An 18,057-nucleotide genomic window follows, 5' to 3' on the forward strand; every position below is an offset into this window, starting at 1 on the left:
GAACATATTGTGTTCTCGAAACTAGTTGTATATTATTAACCTGTCCTGGAAAGAGTTTTTTTAAACTTTTTTTATAATTTTATATCATAATTGATGCTATAAGCAATATATTTTCTTGAACAAAAAAATATTTACATTATTAAATATTTTTCTTTTAATAAAGAAAATATTGTTTAAATACAACTATAGATGGCAGTACAAGTGCCATTTTAGAAGTAAAAGCTACCGGACTTATTAATTACAACAATTATTACGCAGCCGTATATATACAGCCATATTCCTTTGAGGAAAGTTTGGTATGGTCGTACATGGACGGCCATACTCGGACAGGTTAACATTTTTTGTAAGTGGTCTCACACAAGTGCTTCATCCTTTATATCGTATTTTAATCATCATGTTATTCTACAAAGTTAACGCTAAATTAATTAATAATATGAAATTCGACTGTGCTATATCTATTTCGTACTTTGAGTCCATCCTTATAAGCAGTTATAGCACCTACCTTTTTGCTGACGCAAAAGGGTGTTTTATACCTTATACGAATATCTAATATTCTATTAGATTATTATGGTCCTAGTTATGACCCGTAGAATTTTATTAACAAGAAAACTAGCGGGCGTATACGCATACGTGACCCTCCTTCCTTTTGAAATTGAATTCTTTTATATTATACCCGAGAACTAAACGAATCAAATTCTTAATAAGTATGAGAAAATGAGGAAAACCATGTTCGTTATATTTTTCTTTATTTTATTCAGACCTAAGCGAATGCTTTATTTAATTAAATATAATACAAGTGGGGAAAAGTAATCATCTCGACTTATTGTCCGAAAACATTCAACAACGTCATATATAAAAAAAAAATCGTAAATTTTCAGTTGTTTTCGGAATGCCCAGATAATGTACTATATCCCAGTAAAAGCGGCATATTTTTAACTTAATATTTACCCCCTACGGCTCAGAAAGTGTTGTTTTGCATTTTGAAGAAAAGGTATTGTTTAATTATTTTTTAAAATAAACGGGTTATTTTTCAAATGCAGAAAAACCATTCAGGTTTTGCATAAAAAGATCTGTTGCACAGTAAAAAGTTCAATAAGGGACTTGATATTTATTTTTCGTTCATTTTATTATATTTTTAAACATAAAAAATGATTTCCTGAAAAATTAAGCTTTTTGATATATGATGTTGTTGAAAGGGGTGAGCGATATGTGTGATGGCATTTAATGAGGCTGATATTATTAAAAAGTTCTTAAATTATTTAAAAAAAACCTTAGAAATAAGGGAATAAAATGTTTTAAAAAATAATAAAACTAAATATTTTTTCAATCGGTTTTTACACCTACTTTGTCTTCTCTAGGTATGTATAGGTTCTAAACTTGAAACAAAGAATCATTTATAGTTAGGTAAGTAAGCGGGATAAGGGTGTAGTAAATTAGGTAAGTATTAGATTATTAGGTCAGAAGCGGACGGTTTTATAACTATGTACTTTATTTCTAAGCATAAGGAAAATATTTAAAATTGAGTTAAAATTCAAATAAAAGTGATTTTGAAAACTATAAAAAATAAGTGATTAATTTCGTTATAAAGTTCATTGATGATAGTTTATTTATCGATCTCTAGAGAGTTGTTTTTGTAAAAAATCATCTTTTATCATTATAGTAGGTATATTTGACTGGCAATCTTCCATTATATTGTTTCTTGCAAAAAATACCACAATTATTCCTGTAAAACAAGTTGTATAAAGTTCGCCCTTATTTGCGCCCTATCATTTTAGTATAAAGTTATTTAAATTTGATTTAAAACGAAAATAAGTGTTCTTTCCAAAAAAATATTTGATAAAAACATAAAACATCCATATAAATTATTTTTTTATCAAACGTTTACTCATTGCATTTATGTAATTTATTTCGATAAATTATGTTCAAATGACAATGATTAAAGAAAACACTTGTTTTATACCACTTGACAAAATGACATCTTCGGACAAATAATTTTGGAACGAGATAAAAACGCAATTTATTATCCGTTGTATAAAAATTCAATTTCTCAAGAAGTTCGCCTATTTTTCACAAAATAGGCCAGAAAATCTTTTGATAATGTAAACTGAATAAAAATTCTGAACACATCTGTTTGTGACGTATTTACCAAAAAGTAGGTATATGTAAATCCTACAGGGGCTCAGTGATTGAATTGAAGATTGAAATACATCCCCAAAAAAAATGTATTTATATTTGGGATAATCATTCCATTCATGAATTGATATTAATGTTTTTTTTCTTTATACAATGTTTCTACAAAATGGGTCTACTTGCCTTTAGGAACTATTGTATGAATTTTTAACTTTTTTTTATTTTCCGACACACCATAAAAATAAAAACTATTCCTCTAAAATTTTGAGATGGGAATATACAATCAAGTAATTCATAGAGCACACGACCTGTCGATGGCTGGTTTAAGTATGAAATTCAGTATTTGTGGACAAATAATTAAACATATTTAAAATATTGTTGATAAAACCTAAAATAATAACAAAAATTTTAAGGCGTTTCATAGTATAACTAACTGATTAACTATCAAGCCGCTTCCTCGCAGGGGTAGGCGGATAGAATTGAACGCCACATAACTATTTTCACCTCTTCAACATTCATGCATCTCCTCAGACATGCATGCCGATTACTCCGACTTTTGACTTGACCACTTGAAGCGTTTGAAATACGTGATCATGGCAAGTTTCCTCGGTTTTTATCTGCTTCTATTTCCAACTACATTTGACTAATATGTTAATTTTACCGTTCTTTTATTCATTTGTTCCACATATCAGAGCCATCTCAACAGACCATTCTTACTTTTATCGATAATATTTATCTCAGTCGTACAATTTATTTCTTATTTTAGTTTTAATGAACATCTATCACACATCGTTTTCTTGCACATGTGTCTGAATGATCACATTTTTACGTCATTCAGTGTTCTTTCATCTTTTTCAAAAAACACTAAAATTACTTTTATACATTAGAGTTGGTACCAGGTACACTATGTGAAATGCGAGCTTTGCATCCGCAGTTGGGCTTTTATTTGTTACAACAGATTTCAATACGCCATTTCAATACACCAAGCAAATTCTCCCCAAAAAATCCCATTCAAAATATGAAAAGTTCATATCATGTAAAAAATTATTCATTTTACATCCAGAATTCGAATCATTTAGAAAATGGTTGATTCGTCATGGGTGGAATTGTTTATAAAAATAATATAAAACAAAATAATGTGTATTTAAACCATTTAATCAGGGTTTAATACTTTTTTGATTTTATTAATTAATTTAATCGCTTAAAATACAACAATTTAATTAATTTACTTGACGTTTCTACTTAAAACACATCGCAAAATAGTTACGCTGTACCTCTTAAAAAAAGAGACCTCGATTTTGTGCTTACAGAGGGACTTATACTCAATATTTATTTGTGTACTTAATTAATGATATAATAGTCTTGGACCGATTAATTGAATTAAAATTTCATTAAATACGAAAAAATATATAGATATCAATTTCCACCACTGGGAGGCGCCTAGAATGCAAATATTATCAGAATAAACATCGGATTAAATTATCAACCAATTTTTCAGAAAGCACCGGGATATCAAGCTATCTCAAATGTCATACGCAGAAATGAGGTGACAGAGAGTGACAGACGAAGGAGTGATGTTGGCGAATTAGACTGTGTCATTTACCCATTAAGGTAAAGCAAAAATACCAAAAATAGAAATAAAAAAATAAAAATAGAAATTGGAAATTACAAAATATTTATTTCACGAAAACTCACGTTCTTTTGCAAGAGTTTTCGGCAGCATCAATAGTTGAGTTAAGTTATCTTTTTATTTGGTAGAGACCCTTACACAATATAAGTATGATTCTTTCCTAATTATTTTACGTACATAGAGACGCCTAAAAACATGATTTTCAATGTTTATTAAGATTACAATTAGACCCGTTCGTTCAAGATATTTTGAGTTCGTCGAAATTTCTAAGGGTAGTAAGCCATATAAATACCCAGACTTCCATATTTTTCTTCATCTATGTTGTAATTTCAAAATAAAAGTAAATGATTCCTAAGTGTGAGATATAAACGGTTAATTTGAGAAAGCTTTTTATTTAGCAGAGAATCTTATTGTAAATACCATATGCACACGATCCATCCCGAATCGTTTCACTTCGTTACTGGGAGACGCCTGAAAATATGATTTTCTATGAAGCCCTATTAATATTTTATGAAGCTCTTTTACTATGAATATCCCCTTTTAATTGATCACTTAAACCATGCATTATTGAGATGCCAATATATGTAACTCCAAGGTGGTGAAACTCAGATTTTTTAATAAATATTTTGACACATTTGGTCAATAAATAAATATTTATGAATGCTTGTGAATGATTAAAGAAAACACTTCGTTTTTTACCACTTGAGTTTTATTATAGACTACATGTTTCAGAAGTTAAACTGCCATCATTCAGGTCTATATAATAACTATTATACAGACCTGAATGATGGAAGTTTAACTTCTGAAACATGTAGTCTATAATAAAACTCAAGTGGTAAAAAATGAAGTGTTTTCTTTAAACATTGTAATATGTCTTACCACAAAGTTAATGGCGAAACAATAAATAAAATGCTTGTGAATATTTTAAGGGACAATATTTTTGTGATAAATTGATGTCTTACCTTGATCGCATTTTTCTCGGACCACCTTTATTAGGGTTGGCCAAATTCCATTAAATATTAAACAGTCCAATGAGTTCCAATAAACCTTTCAACGGTCGGAGCAAGAGGAAAATTTTTAGCGATTCGGATGGACTTTTATTGAATGCTTAATATTTAATATGGGTCGGGTGATTTTTTATTCATAGCCAGCTTGGACCTCGTTTTAGGAGGATCAGGTGCTTAACTAACCACATCTGAATATTTAGTTTTACGAGCGGAAATAATGATACGTAAGAGTCGAATTTGAAACACACGAGCTTGACCCGTGCGTACTCGAAAGTGTCAGAACACTAAAACTACAATTACACATATTCATGTGTGACCTCTACTTTGGCTAACCCTTGCTAATTTACCATCCAACCCTCACGCTCTTTCCCCATAGAATAAAATGCTTTACCACTCTCTATCTTGAAAACATTATTCGTCTGTTCTACATAAATGCATCTCCTCATACATACCCACCGATTATTTCGACTCCTTACTTGATCGTTTTCAAGTATTTGATATACCTGATCATGCCAAGTTTTTTTTCGGTCTTTCTTTGCTCCTTTTTCCAATAACATATGCGTAATGATTTTGTTTTATTTGGGCAGGAAATCGAAATGAATTGTGTTTCAAGTTTAAATCCAGGATGGCACAATGGGTATTGATGGTTTTAAAGGTGTTTTTATGGATATACTAAACGACAATGGTCAAAAAATATAATATGAATTTACATGTAATACATATAATTTTTTTTTTGGTAAATGATGTCTTTCAAATGGAAAATATGATTTTTTTAAACATCGTTTTAGTCGTGATTGAGATTTCTCTGTAACTAGAAGCAGCATCCCCTGTTTTTTTCGCTTTGATTTCTTGAGTTATATTGGTTTTTAAAGCTAGGTTCGTTGGCCGCATTTTTTACGGGTACTAAATTGCATTATATACAAAATATTTCAAGCCAGTGATTCTCACTGCTTTTCTTACAGTCGACTCAAACGTTGAAAGCTTTAAAAACCAACATTGCTAAGAAATCAAACCTATGTATAAACTAGAAGATGCCACTACGGTTTTACAGAGAATTTCATGAAAATCACAACTACAACAATTTGTAGAGTGGTCATTTATAAGACATTGTTTTCAACAACAAAAGCTTTATTATCGTATGACTGTATATCCATAACGACCCTCCAAAAATCATCAATAACCCATCGTATCATCCTGTACTTTGGTAATACTATAAATGAAATATATAATATTAGATACTGAAGTGTAGTAAGGCATATTTTTCCCTAATGAAGCAATTTATATGTAAGGATAAAGAAATATGTGTAGATAAACAAATTAATTTATATATATATATATATATATATATATATATATATATATATATATATATATATATATATATATATATATATATATATATATATATATATATATGTATATATATATACATATATATATATATATATATATATATTTATATATTTATATATATATATATATATATATATATATATATATATATATATATATATATATATATATATATATATATATATATATATTGTTTTGATTTATTTACAAAGCTTTTTGATTGAATTCAATTGATTTTTTATTCATATTGGACAACACAGTTCAGTTCATCTTCTGTTTTTATGGTTTTTCACCCTTTAAGAGTATTTTTGTCAGTGTCAAGTTACTTACACTTTTCAAATTATTTTTTAAGTATTTATAGTACCATAGTTTTATTTGTAATGTTACTTTGATTAAGGAATATAAATTGATAACTATTTTGAAATTAATTTTTAAAAAATTTGTACTTAAAATCACTCAAAAAACAATCTTTAAAACGTCTTTTTACACACGTGCAACATTTTTTATCCTACGCATGATTGACAAAACATGTGTTCGAAACCTCGCGAGATACAGGACGTCTAGGTGTCGAAAAATCCGAATGGTGTAATAGATTTATACTTTATTTACTATTTTCAATGGTCAGTTTAGTATTTGAAACGTTGCTCTCCAGCTATTTTAATCATAATACTAAATTACCCAAAATAATTGCAAGAATTCCTAGAATCGCAGTATTTAAAGACATAAACCAATTCTGTAGGGGGTGCCTAATACATATCGCTCACTCGTTTTGACAACGACATAAATAAAAAATCGACAATTTTTAGTTCATGTTTTCGGAATGCCCAAAAAATGTACTATATTCGAGCAAAAGCGGCATATTTTTCACTTAATATTTACTGCTGTTTTTTGCATTTTGAAGAAAAAGTATTGTTAAATTATTATTGTAAATTAACATAATATTTTTCAAATGGAGAAAAAACATTCAGGTTTTACCTAAAAAGATCTGTTGCACAGTAAAAAGTTCAATAAGTGGCTTGATTTTTATTTTTAATACATTTTATTATATTTTTAAACATTAAAAATGATCTCCTGAAAAATCTAGTTTTTTTATGTATGACGTTGTTGAAAGGAGCGAGCGATATGGTCACAACTGCATGTCTAGAAATGCCGTTTCCTTTCATCGTTTTCTTTACACGCATTACCGATACCACATTACCTGGCCGCTCTCTGGACGATGGTCCTCAGGCTCTGAATCAGCAGAGCCACGTGGCAGGCGCAGGCGGCAGCCCAGAGGGCCGCCAAGGGGGCGGGGCCTACCGAGCGCAGGGCTGCGCCCCACCGCCCCCCGCTACCCCCGGTCCTGCCGCCCCTACCGCCGCGCCACGTATGTATGGAGGCAGCTAAAACAATACATTTATATCATTAATTACATAAAGGCTTAGTATTCGTTAAGTCGCAACTTTATTATCTCTCAATCGAGGTAACTTTTAACCTAAATGTTTTTTTTCTTAAAACAACGTTTTTGCATGTAAAATTTAGTTTTTCTTGAAAATAGTTACATGGTTTTGAAAAGAAAAGAGTTATTGAAAGGCAAAGAGTCAACAAATATTTATTGAAATATTTTTTTCATATGTATTCTAAAAAACAAAAAAATCTCCAAGAATCCGACTAGCCCCGAGCGTGGCTGAACGCATTCTAATTTGAATGCTTAAGACAAGCTTAGATCTAAGCTTTAAAAATGATTGATTCATTTATTTGCAAAATAACATGATATTAACTGTTAATTGTTGAAAATGTATTATGAAAAATTAAACCTAATTGTATAAATTGTATTAGACCACTAATTGAGTTTTATTTTATTCGCTTCGAAAACTACGAATATTTTTATAGACAGGTGATCACAAAATCTAACGAGCAAAAAATCATTCAGATATTGGTAGATGTGTAAAATGTTTCCTTTTTCTCAATGTTCTTAATATACTATATGTTTACTTTTTTTTCACCTTTTGCATTATTTAGATTTTTTTATAAGGCGGAAAAACTTGTTTACAACTTTTCCAATTTTTTTTTATTCTTTTTAAATCCGTGAAAAACAAAAATGGTAAACATGGTTTTTTCAATCTTATGTGACATTGAAGCATTCAGGATTAATACCAAATACCGTATGAGAAGGTTTGTCTAAATTTTAGAGTTGGGATGTTGGGACGTTATAGAACGAAGAGGGGGTGAATGTTTTTTTTTTAATATTTTTTTTATGACTGAGATTATGGACAATAGGGAAACACTTATCATTGTCATACAGTCTATTAAAAAATATATCTTCTGTAATTTCAAAATGTCGTCGAAATCCTTAAAAATATTACAACGTAGTCATGCAGTGTTGTGTAGGGTGAGAAGAAAAAGAATTGTTATAATAAATACTAAATGGTAGTTTAAAAAAATCGAAACGTTAGATTGTATCTTGGCAGAAACATAATATGTTACCAAGCAACATAACAAACATACGCAACATAATCAAACATACACAATGAATGATTTGTTTCGAAATTGGTTGGGAGAGAGGATATTTTTATTTTAATATTTTTTGTTACATTATTTCTATTTCTTATCTTTCTCGTTAACTTTCATATGGTTAATGCATGTTAGTAGTATATGTATGTATATATGTAGGTACTAGTGTTGATGTACGTATGCAGTGACATAGAGTGTGAGTTTTTTTTCTTTGTTTAGACTTTCCAACTGTTTGATTAACTTATGAACCTAAAGATACACTGCTTCAATAGCAGTTTATTGGGACATATATATATTTTTAATAAAAAAATATCGAAAAAAATATATATTGAAGTCTATGAAAATCCTTTAAAACTTTTAACAATTCTATAAACCAAGCATTAATAATAATAAATATCAAAGTCACCTGCAGCTAAAACGGTAGCTCCTCCTGCTGGAATACCAAGGCCTAGATTCGATTCCCTTCTCTCTTCAATAAAGGCCACACTCCCCATCACCAATGCAGATATACCGCATACGATCTGAAAAAAAGCATTATCCTTACAAAGACATTTTTCGACGACGTTCTATTATAATATATAAAGAATATTTCAGTCATCCCATTCAAACTGGCTAGTAGTATGGAATCCTGCAAAGAAATTAAATATCTTATAGCAATACCCTAACATTCAATTTTAACGTCAAATGATGTAAACTTTCTTTTTGGAAGACTGTGATAAGATGATAGAACTAATAAAGTATCAAATCCATCAAACAGTGAAGGAAAGCTGAAAATTTAATAATTGGCGTCGTACAGAAACTGTAATAAACCACTGAACAAAGAATTAGACTCTGCCGAAAGTTTTAATTGTATTTCTAAGTTCTAAGTTGAGAAGAGACATTGTTACCCTCGATGATAAGATTATTAGTATAACTATCCCTGAGGATGAATCCTTTACATTAAGAGCGATCCTAGTAAGTAGATAAATCTGAAACCTTTTGCATAAGTCAGTTTGTTCTTTGGCTAATGATTTAAAATACTTTTCATGTTCAAGACTTTATTCTCGAAATTTATCTAGAATGTTATGTAACAGCAATTTATATCATTTCAACTGCAATTTTATAAACAAAAATACGAAATAGTCTTCATGAAAAAATACATCTTATTCAAATAAGTATCAATCAGTAAACTCGGTATTATGGTAACAATAGATACAAGATTAAATTATAAATAAAGCACTGGTTTTTTACTGTTTGAGTATTATATTGTAACGATTTATTTTGGAAGCTACAGATGCTTCTATCTACGGGTTAAATAACATATAAACTAAAGCATTAAAGGTATAATAAAAATGATCAAGAGTTAATTCTATAAAAATATTAGGTAAAAATATAAAATATATATATATGTAAAAAGAACTTCACCGATCAGATATACAAGGTAGCTTGGTCTCTGCAAAAAAATGTTTAATTTTTTTTTTTAATAAATGAATACAGTTTACTTTAAAAAAAATAATATTAAAAAAACGAACAACTACATTCTCTTTAACTCGTACTTTTATATAAATCGGAATAAATGTATTAATATTATCCTGTATATAAATAATGTTATAATCATTACAAATAATCCCTCTAAAAATATATTTAATCCTTAATGATTAATTTCAACCCACCTATTATTATACTTACGTACAAGGGTATCTTTTTTCAATTATATTATATCAAAAAAAAATTTGCTTGTTAAACCTTTTAATGTCATCCTTCACAAACTTTTTTATGTTACATTTCAGTTTTCAATACCCATTTTCAATATTTTTTAAAATTAATTACTTTAGGAAAGCTGTACATCAAAAAATATTGAATTATTTTTTATTTTCAACGAAAAGGATTCCTTAAAAATCATTTCGTTTTACTATTATTGAATATGTAAGGTTTAGAAAAGAAAACTCATTTACTTTTATGTCATGCTCAGATTGACAGCATTGTTGGAGGGATTTGTGGGCTCTAAAAATGCTAGATGGATTTTTTTAACCAGAGCTGATTTTTCGGATTATTTGTACATCACTGATCAAACTCAATAAAAAATATGAACCTACATATGCTAAATATAATATATTTGTAGCTCATTCTTCCAAATTTAAAGACAACAAACAAAACTAACTTCCTACTTACTAACCAACACGCTGCTTCTCCGCAGGAGTGGGCAGAGGGAATAGAACGCCAAACCACCCTGTCTTTGCAAACTTCCTCGAATCCTCCATATGCATGCATCTCTTCATACATACCCGCCGATTATTTCGACTCGGCCGTTTACAAATATTTTATACTACCTGACTGTGCCAAGTTTTCCTCGGTCTTTCTCTGCTTCTTTTTCCAACTACATTTGCCTCAATCATATGCATCAATTCACATGGTCAAACCATCTCAACTCACCTTTAATAATTTAATCGATAATGCTATTCTCAGCATTACATTATTTCCTTATTTCACCATTCGAATATCTAACATACATCGTTTTGCCGCACATTCATCTGAGGGATCACCATTTCGACTGCATTCAGTCTGTTTTCATCCTTCTTTTGCCAACTCCATGCTTCGCTTCCACACACAAGGGTTGGAACCAGGATTTCGTTGTATACTGCCAGTTTAGCCTTCACTGATAGGTTTTTATTTGCTATAACTGATTTTAGTGCACCATTTACTCTGTTCCCAGCATTCACTCATGTTTCCATATCTTTAATAACAACAACAACAACAAAAAAAAACAAATAAATATCCGATAAAAACAAATAATGTTATTACACTTGAATTGTTGGATACACTTGACCAATTTGACAAGTCCAATACCTCACACCGAAGTATTGATTCTGAACTGTAGATTCAATAAAATGATCCTTTTGATACTCCATCGAACAGAATGAGATTCGGATACTCCAAATCATTTGGAAAGATGATGAAAAGGGTTCTTAGGTTTTGTGTTTTCTAGTGTGTAATGTAAAAAGATACGTTAATTTGCTTGGGGGTTAGTCACGCTAAAACCAAAATATCAGTAATTATTAAATATTTGCTTCGAAAGCTAATAATAAATATAAACTAATTATAAGAACACTTTTAGTTAAGGATATACATATCAAAGGAAAAAAATTTAAAGGTTTTTTTCTTTGGCGCCTATTCTCCATTTACTTATGGTGCATACAACACAGCATACATATATATATATATATATATATATATATATATATATATATATATATATATACATATACATATATATATATATATATATATATATATATATATATATATAATATATATATATATATATATATATATATATATATATATATTTATATGTATATATATATATATATATATATATATATATATATATATATATATATATTATGTATATATGTATATATATATATATATATATATATATATATATATATATATATATATATATATATATATAAATTTATATAAATATGTATATATATATATATATATATATATATATATTTATCCGCCTCCGTGGTGTAATGGTCAGCGTGATTAGCTACCGTGCTGGAGGTCCCGGGTTCGATTCCCAGGGGGGTAAAAAAAATATTAGTTATTTTACACTGTAATATTTATTTAATATTACCCTGGATTGGTTCCTGAAGCGCAAGAGTGATCACCTCGCCTTCTTGTAAGTAATGATCAAGATAACACTGCGTCAATTCGATGCAGTACCCTATGCACCATTGGGTGCTGATAAGGGTTATAAGTAAGTAAGTAATATATATATACATAAAGAGTACGAGAAATACATATATATAATAGAGAGATAAAGTGCAGTTATGAACCACCAGGATATAAAGTAAACAAAATAATCGTTGATAATCTCAATTCGGTAAATCTGTATTTATGAAATAAGTATTGTACATATTTTCTTTCCTTGTATTTTATTACAATTTCTAAATTATTAATAGCCCATGTTCCACAGTTATACTCGTCGTAACAAGCGTGAGTATCTATCAAGTATCTGACAACCCTAAACAACCCAATATCTAGAAGGGTAGATAAAGGAATGTAACACACAATCCTGTCAGAATCAACCCCAACGGACACTTGATCAACATTTATGAAGGTTTCTCTGGGCTCATCGTCTATAATAAACAAAGTGGTAATATTGGTTTCGCGAAGCTTTCAATCTATGTAGGTCAGAGATTAAAGGGAACCATGAAATACATGTATATATAGGGCGTGGATGCATGTATTTTTAGAGAGAATAAATAAATAAAAATAAAAATAAAGTATTGGTTAAGTGGTCACGGAACACGCGGTATGGTTCTTTGAATAAAAGTTTTTTTACAAGAGTCCAATTACACTGGTAAACAATGATTTTGTAACTAAAATTTTGATGACTGATTTGGACTAAGTTAATCGTTCTTATTCAAAGTCTACATGATGACAAGCTTGTATCACGTCAAGTTTTGATGTTACAGTCATATCGACGTACCCTACGTAAAGTGCTCTAACTACAATTTGGTCAGTTTTGAGATATTTGGTGTACGTTATCAACTGACCGTTATCTACAAATACTATCAAATAAAAAATGTATAAAATGAATTACGTCTAGTTTTCAGGCGTATAAGACGCTATCTACATCGAATTTTCGAATTGAACTGAACTCCTAAAACGCTAACTACTTAATTTTGACAAAGCATAAAATTTTAAAACGATTAAATACATTATTTTATCGTGTTTTTTTATTATATAATACTAGTTTAGAATTTCAGATAAAACCTTTAATTAATAAATAAAAAATACGTTGAAAAAATCTTCTAAGCTCTCTCCTGTAAAGTAACAGATTTGCAGATAGAGTACGTAGGGGCGTGGATATTATTGTTTGTATGGACCCCATACGTTGAAACCGTAATAGTGGTTGGTATCTAGACATGTTTCAGTGTATTGTCTAAGGTATTCAAAAAAAGTATTGATAATTATGGAGTAGATGTGGAAATATATTAACATATTAATATTGAATACGATAGCATATAATTATATTTAAATGTATTTGTACAAAAATAATAAGATAAACTTTAGTCAATATCAGACTTAAAAATATCTATAAGTAAAAAATCTGACGTGCTACTTTTTTTTTGCTTTCGTTTTTGAATTCAGCTATGCAAAGTGCATAAAGATTAGGTATTTTCATGCCAGTTACAAAATAAAAGCTGTAATTTGTTGGGCAGTGTTTTTAAAGAGGTCAAGCGAAACCGTATACAGAATCCAATACCAAACTCTAAGCAAAGGAATCAACATACCTTGATTCATGTTCAGCCAACGTGGAGAACAGAACTCTTAGTCCCTGTAGTTAGGTTAATTTGTTGCAATTGTGTAAATTATATTAATATTCTCTTTTCAGGCATAAAATTCAGTTTCAGCATTAACCGTTTTTTGTTTAATGTTTCAAATAAACTATTTTTTAAGAAGAAATTTTTTAGAGTTCGCACATATACCAGTACACTGGATTATGTACTTAAATGAAGATTACGTTTTTTGTGTGTTAGACTTTCGGACATCTCTCTAAAAAATGTATTTATATCACTTTACCATTATATAATTACTGAAAATCATTCAATTTAAATTATTTTTTTCAGTAATCAACTTTAACATTAATTTTACCTATTGAAAATATCTATCCATTTTTAATTGTAATTTTACTTGTTTTAAAATTAATGGATAATATATCTATTTATCTAAAAACAGTGGTATTTAGGTACTACGTAAAACCGAAATTAAAAATATATTTAAATAAACTTGAATTTCATTGAATTTTATATAGCCTCCCGTCTACTGATGTAAAACCCGTTCACTGTCAAATACAAAAAATTGTGGAAAAAAACATATATAAATGTATTATAATAAAACATAATCTGTTGTTTTATAATGTTTAAATCATATATTTAGTGATGAGCACAACTTAAAATGTTAGTCAGATTTTTTTTATAAATTGTACGTATAGTGTGGATACAAAACATCGTTGAATAACACGGAGAAAATCATTTTTTAAAGATTTTCACCCCGATTCTCCCATTTTTTCATTTTTCCCTAAACTGTAGTTGAGTGATTAGTTTATTATTCATGAGATCGCGGGATCGGTTCCCTAGTGGGCTGTTTTATATACGAGAATTTTTTGGATTGATCGCCTTAAAAATTTACTCGAACATAATATGAGTATCAATATTATTAAAATTTCCTTTCAAAAGAATATGACACCAAAGGGATGGATTTCACTTAAAAAAATATCCTGAAAAAACATTTTAAGTGTGTCCAAATACTTGTTTACAAATCTGGGTTTCCCCACTAAGGAGTAATTTTTATATTTTTACATCTCACACAGATGAATAAAAATATAGAAGTCTTGGAATTTACATATCACGTCACCAGTCATAGGTTGATTAATTGATCACTTTACACACGTGTAACATTCACCATTCTACCCATGATTGACAACCACACTTTGAAAATTTTAGATTTAGCATCAATCTCATGACACAGTGCTTATGAGTTCACAACAGCCATCTAGAGTTGGTTTAAGATATATGTAGAAGATTGAAAAAATTAATAGTTTGGTTGTCAACCTAACACTTGTTACACTTGTGTAAAGTGATCACTTATCCAGCCTTTGGCTGGCCCTGTAAATACCCATACATCCATATTCTTCTTCATCCATGTTGAGATATCAAACTACGTAAAAATAACTTATTGAAGCTCCCTTTAAAAATAACCTGTCATTCTAAATTTTGGGTAATCGCAAACACTAATTATATTTTTATTGTTGAAGTTTTGTAAAGAAGTTCAACTTTCGAGATTTATTTGTTGGAGGGTTTAACTTTACTGTTGAAAGACGAAAGTTGTTTAATACAAAGCATTCTACATCCGAAGTTATTGTGAAGGAAATCACAAGAGATCTCGCTTGTAGAAGTTTCTGGAGAAAATTTCCAAACCGATTCTTAACGGTTTGGATTTCGGATTACATACAAATTTTGAATAAATCCTTCCCATTATATTCCTGTCTGCTGACAAGCCTCACAAAAGGTAACGAGTTATTCCTTTTAACAGAAAATAAAATTAAATACAATATGCAGTGGGTCTATCAGCAAAAGCTTGTTCGCGTGAATCGTTTTCTATTGAAAACCTTTTAAAACGAAATTTGACTCGAAACTCATTCGGAACATGTTTATCTTAATGTACTTAAATTCTTATGGTATATTTATTTCATCATCGAGTGGCATTATAATGAAATTAAAAAAAATGTTAGTAATGTTACTATAAAACCACTCACCGAGATTTTTATCTACCGGTTTCTAGACGTACCCGTCTCTTCGTCAGGACAATCACTTCAAAAGCATGCAAACAATTATACTAACAATACTAAACGTCACTAACATAGCACTATTAACATACTTTTAATTTGACCAAAATCTTACAGTGGACCAAAATCGCACGTGATCAACATTTTGTAAAGTTGCAAGTGTGTAAATAATGCTATGGTAGTGACGTTTAGTATTTATTTTTAACTATTGAATTCATTGTCCTGATAGGGTACGTCTCGAAACCGGTGAAGAAAATTCTTTAAAAAATGAGTGGTTATTTAGTAATATTAGTAACATTTTTGTAAAAAAAAAAACATGAATTACCACAATTTGAATGTTTGAAATATTTATAATATTAACAAAACAAATTTACACTTACATAAAGTGTACTTTGAAAGATAATATTGCACTAATTATTATATACATAGATGGTCGTTGGAAAAATATAATTTAATTTGGTTTGAATGGTTCAATCTTCGGAGTAATCCATCAAAATGGAGCTCTAATAATTCAATAATGTCAACTTAATTTTTAATAAAAAATTTACTTAGTAAATATTACTATTTCTTAAAATCTACTACCACACGTGGTTCGATGCATTCCGTATCATTTTCAAACACGGTGTTTGAAAATGATGCGGAATGCATCCACGTGTCACAATAGATTTTAAGAAATAGTGGTGTTAACCAAGTAAAAAATTAATTAAAAATGGATATGTTTTACCACAAAATGACCGCCAAATCAATTAATGAAAATATCTACTACGTCAGACATTATTGCTCAAATTGTTATATAGATAAGAAGTCGTAAGAAAAATATTATTTAATTTAATATAATGGTTAATTTTCACTTTTATTTATAAGCTTGTATCTCATATATTACTTTTCAGACAATTTTCACAGATAACTTGACAATAGAATGTCATTATGTAACCTAATATAAAAATAACATAAAAGTACTTAGGCGGTGATGGGGGGTTGATAATCCTCTCTTTACTTATTTCTCTGCTTTACTTTTATTTCAGAAAAGTACTACTTTAAGCCATCAATCAATCCCATCTTAACATTAAGTGGGAAAACGGTATGAGAAAAAATATCGAAACAAAAAGTTCCCCAGCAAGAAAAAGTTTCAACAGAAATAATTACCAATATTTCATAATACAATACAATATTATATCAGTATTTCAATATGTTTCATATTTAATTTATACTACGTAAATACCACTTTAAAGTAATGAATTTTATGTTACACGGGTTTCAATCTAGCCAATGTCATTTTCAAATATTTGTTAAATTGTGAATATATCTGAGAGTTGTGTTTTTGGGACGTTGAAAGATGAGTATTCATGCTGTTTGTTATTATTTGTGTTGGAAACGCTTTGGTTTTTTTATTATTTTGTTTTACTACAACCTTTTCCTTTTACTACAACCACTTTTCGTATTTATGATTTATATAATTTAAATGTTGTTTTTATTGTACGTTGGTTTGTTGTATTGTTAATATGTGGTAACGATATCATCAAAATTTGTTATTTGTCATTCTTGTATTGCAATTGAAATTTACGTACGTAAAAATAGTTTATTAATTTTCAAATATTATATTTCTAATAAATTGTTTAAGGATTTATTTTAAATATATTAACTGTAAAAGGTTGGTGTAATATTATCTGGGAATAGTTCAATTAATAGTACTTATTAGTATTTACAATGAAATAAGAGTATTGAAAATAGGTTAAATTTATAAATAAAACAACAATTTTTTTACGACTTCAGCATTTTATTTTGTTACGACTACTTTCGAAAGCTGCAGAGGTTTGCACCTAAAGGTATAAATATATTTATGTAAATGTATATATATATATATATATATATATATATATATATATATATAAATTATATATATATATATATATATATATATATATATATATATATATATATATATATATATATATATATATATATATATATATATATATATATATATATAAATAGATATGTGTGTATATTTTTACCTGTAGACAGGAGCATCTGTAATTTTCAAAACTAGTCGAAATAAAATATGATACAAGAGTGGTTGAAAATAAATGTTTTATTTG

General features: G+C 28.8%; 1 protein-coding gene across 1 annotated transcript in view; it reads right to left on the reverse strand.

Annotated features, from left to right (window-relative positions):
• The window catches only part of LOC148303825 (uncharacterized), a 78,627-nt gene that overhangs the window by 10,631 nt on the left and 49,939 nt on the right, over nt 1–18,057 (reverse strand). Inside the window, exons 4-5 of the mRNA XM_088269349.1 lie at nt 9,020–9,134; nt 7,319–7,502 (exon numbers count right to left, since the gene is read on the reverse strand). Of these exons, the coding sequence (XP_088125475.1) occupies nt 7,319–7,502; nt 9,020–9,134 (299 nt within the window). The remainder of the gene's footprint in view (nt 1–7,318; nt 7,503–9,019; nt 9,135–18,057) is intronic.

This window comes from Brachycentrus maculatus, unplaced genomic scaffold, assembly GCF_059751285.1.
Source record: "Brachycentrus maculatus isolate JH-2025_06_01 unplaced genomic scaffold, ASM5975128v1 h1tg000345l, whole genome shotgun sequence".
NCBI classification, from domain to species: Eukaryota; Metazoa; Arthropoda; class Insecta; order Trichoptera; family Brachycentridae; genus Brachycentrus; species Brachycentrus maculatus.